This window comes from Etheostoma spectabile, chromosome 20 (genome assembly GCF_008692095.1).
Source record: "Etheostoma spectabile isolate EspeVRDwgs_2016 chromosome 20, UIUC_Espe_1.0, whole genome shotgun sequence".
NCBI lineage: Eukaryota > Metazoa > Chordata > Actinopteri > Perciformes > Percidae > Etheostoma > Etheostoma spectabile.
Window position 1 is genome coordinate 4,135,983 of NC_045752.1, and position 2,735 is coordinate 4,138,717.

The 2,735-nt window shown below is 42.3% G+C and overlaps 1 protein-coding gene across 1 annotated transcript in view; it reads right to left on the reverse strand.

Annotated features, from left to right (window-relative positions):
• The window catches only part of LOC116670022 (growth arrest and DNA damage-inducible protein GADD45 beta-like), a 2,559-nt gene extending 228 nt beyond the window's left edge, over positions 1 to 2,331 (reverse strand). The window contains exons 1-4 of the mRNA XM_032500256.1: positions 2,132 to 2,331; positions 1,374 to 1,475; positions 1,013 to 1,238; positions 1 to 780 (exon numbers count right to left, since the gene is read on the reverse strand). The exon at positions 1 to 780 is cut by the window's left edge and continues 228 nt beyond it. Coding sequence (XP_032356147.1) covers positions 676 to 780; positions 1,013 to 1,238; positions 1,374 to 1,475; positions 2,132 to 2,169 — 471 coding nt within the window. The 5' untranslated portion in view covers positions 2,170 to 2,331 and the 3' untranslated portion in view covers positions 1 to 675. The remainder of the gene's footprint in view (positions 781 to 1,012; positions 1,239 to 1,373; positions 1,476 to 2,131) is intronic.
• Between the last annotated feature and the right edge of the window lie 404 nt (positions 2,332 to 2,735).

Consider the following 2,735-nt stretch of genomic DNA (forward strand, 5'->3'; position numbering starts at 1 on the left):
CTGACCAAAAACATCATGTTCATTGCCTCCCTTTTCTTTGGTCCTGAAATAAATAAAATCTGTATGACTTCCAGCTTGAACACAATTTCCATTTCAGTTTCCATGGTGACGATTCCTCTGCAAGTTCAGCTGCTCATTCAAGAATGCACACGCTGCCAACCCAGTCTTTTCAAAAGAAAAACCACAGGTATTGTACAAGCATACCACACATTCACACACACCTTCTCTCCAAGGACTCTCCCATATCGGAATCCACAGGAATGTTGTACATAGTTTCATCAAAAACACACAGGTACTCTGTGTACAAGCTGGGGTGTGGACATATTTCTTTCCACGCTACTACTCCTATTATTGATTGTCACGCCCCATAAACATTGTAAGCAGCCAAATAGAAGCTCAGATTTAGTTTTACTGACAATGTACAAACAATGTGGTCTGGATGTGAATCTGCTTTCCTGTCTGTGTCTTTTGCACAAAGCAGATTTGATAGTAAACGGTCTCCACTCTGACTGTTTCGACTGATGGGTCCTTGGTCCCTGCTTGTCATCAGTCAGGATAGCCCGTCCCAGTCCAGTTCAGGCCATCCCTGCATGAGCAACAACGGCTCCTTCAGTTCATCAGTATCCGAACCCCAAAAGCTGCTGTGTTTGTTGGTGTGTAAGGGTGTCAGACCCTTCAGCGTTCCTGCAGGACCAGTTCAGGCACCCACTGGTCAAGGCGTTGACTCTCCCGGCAGTAGGTCCCCACCTCTTGTAGCCTGCAGTGGTCCGCCTGGGGATTCTGGATTGGAAACAAATACAACATCAAATTCATGTTGAGACTTTAAGGCGAATTCAGTCTGCAGAAATCTAAAACTGAAATCACAGGGAAAAGTTTCAGAAATGTATAGCAATGCTAAGAATATGATGCAAGATTTCAGCTAAGTCACTGGATGAACATAACCTCTAATAATAGATTTCCACTTTGGCCTGGCAGTTACATAAGACTGGGCTATTGTGCTGAGTCAACACACCGTCACCAGCATGCAGTGAAGGTCTCTGAGCTCTTCCTGGTTTCTGTTGCCGTTCACAGCACCCAGCAGATTCTTGAGACACTGAATGCCTGAGACTCGCAGGATGGTAATGCCGCTGTCGCAGCAGAAGGACTGTAGCAGGGTAAAGTGGATCTGCAGCGCCACATCATCTGCATCATCTCCATCGTCAGCTGCCAGAAGGCACAGGACCACGCTGTCTGGGTCTCTGGGGGGGAAGGGGAAAAATGATGGGTTTAAGGAAGACACTTGCACTCACATGTCTGGGATGGAAGTTATTTTGTGAAATGTATGAGAAGCATGTACAATGCAGGCATTGGCAAACTTTCTAATTTCAACTCACGCGTTAAGAAGTTTAGCTGATTCATAAATGCCGACGGTCAGGCAGTCTTGTTTCTGAGCAGTCAGCAGCAACTCCTCCAGAGCCAGACCAACAGACTGCATCCTGAGAGGAGAAAGAACAATTAACGTTTGATATTCTGCAAAAACACAACAAACTGGAAATAGAACTGCTGCAGTTCTTTATTAAATGGGCCCAATACTGTATTAATCAATTTCCTTAAATGCTGTTATCTAATGTCAATGCCAGATAAAAATACATCAAAAGTTATTATTATACCCTTATCAGTCTTATCAGTTCCAGCAGTCATGTAGTATGTTGCTGATTTTGATAAAAGGAGGGTCTTTGATTATAAGCTTTATATAAATATATAGGCTACTTTATATATTTGGTCCACAGAGAACATGCATAGACTTTAGTGCTTAAAATCTTATAATAGAAAAGTCTTAAAACATAAATGAAGGTATATTACTTTTTGAAGTCATGGTTTATCCATCAACTTTTAAAGTTGTATGCATATATATACTTTTAAATAACTTTAGTGGAGTTGAATGTATATAAAGTAGTCCAGATAAAGTCTAAAATCCAAGCTCACAAAGTGGGATTTTACTGAATCAAACTCAGCAGCTCGGGCAATGCAAGGGTCAAAGGAGGAGAGTCATTTCTGTCCATCACATGATTTCCATCTACATGGCTCAAACAGCCATAAAACTACAGCCAAATCTGACATGAAGCAGAAAAAAACGAGCAACACATCTCACCTGTTCTCGATGGACCCGAAGCTTTCCCCTGGAATCATGTTTGCAGGTCAAAAATGAATGAGAGACGCTTGAAGTAGTGGTGTGAATATTCCCTCTGTAAGTGTGTGCAGGTGAGGAGCGTCAGCAGTGTTTGTTGTTGGCAACGTTGCGTCAAACTCTTTATACCCGGGCTGAGAAGAGGGTGGCACCGAAACTACGCGAGTTTTGCAATTGGCTCTGAAGAAACCCAACGTCTCTCTTTGTCACGAGGACTGCTGGTTTGGTTGGTAAGTGATGTTTTTTTTTTTTTTATACAATATGAAAGTACATTTGCTCTGTCATCCTGACTTGGTGATTTGCGTGACATTACCGTGCACAATGAAAACATGCGTAGGGTCTATGCCGAAAACACATAGTGATGTGTGTGATTCCAATGAAATTCGGTAACAATCAACTAAACTTCCTTTATATGTTGAGCTGGACAGATTCAGTTGTGCTATGCAACAGTCAGCCCCTCGCCTTTTCATAACATCCCAAGTTTCCATGACGGCTAGTGATTATGAAATTATGAAGGACATCTGGTGGCTGACTGAGAGAAAGAAAAGTTTATAAAAAGTTTCCACTG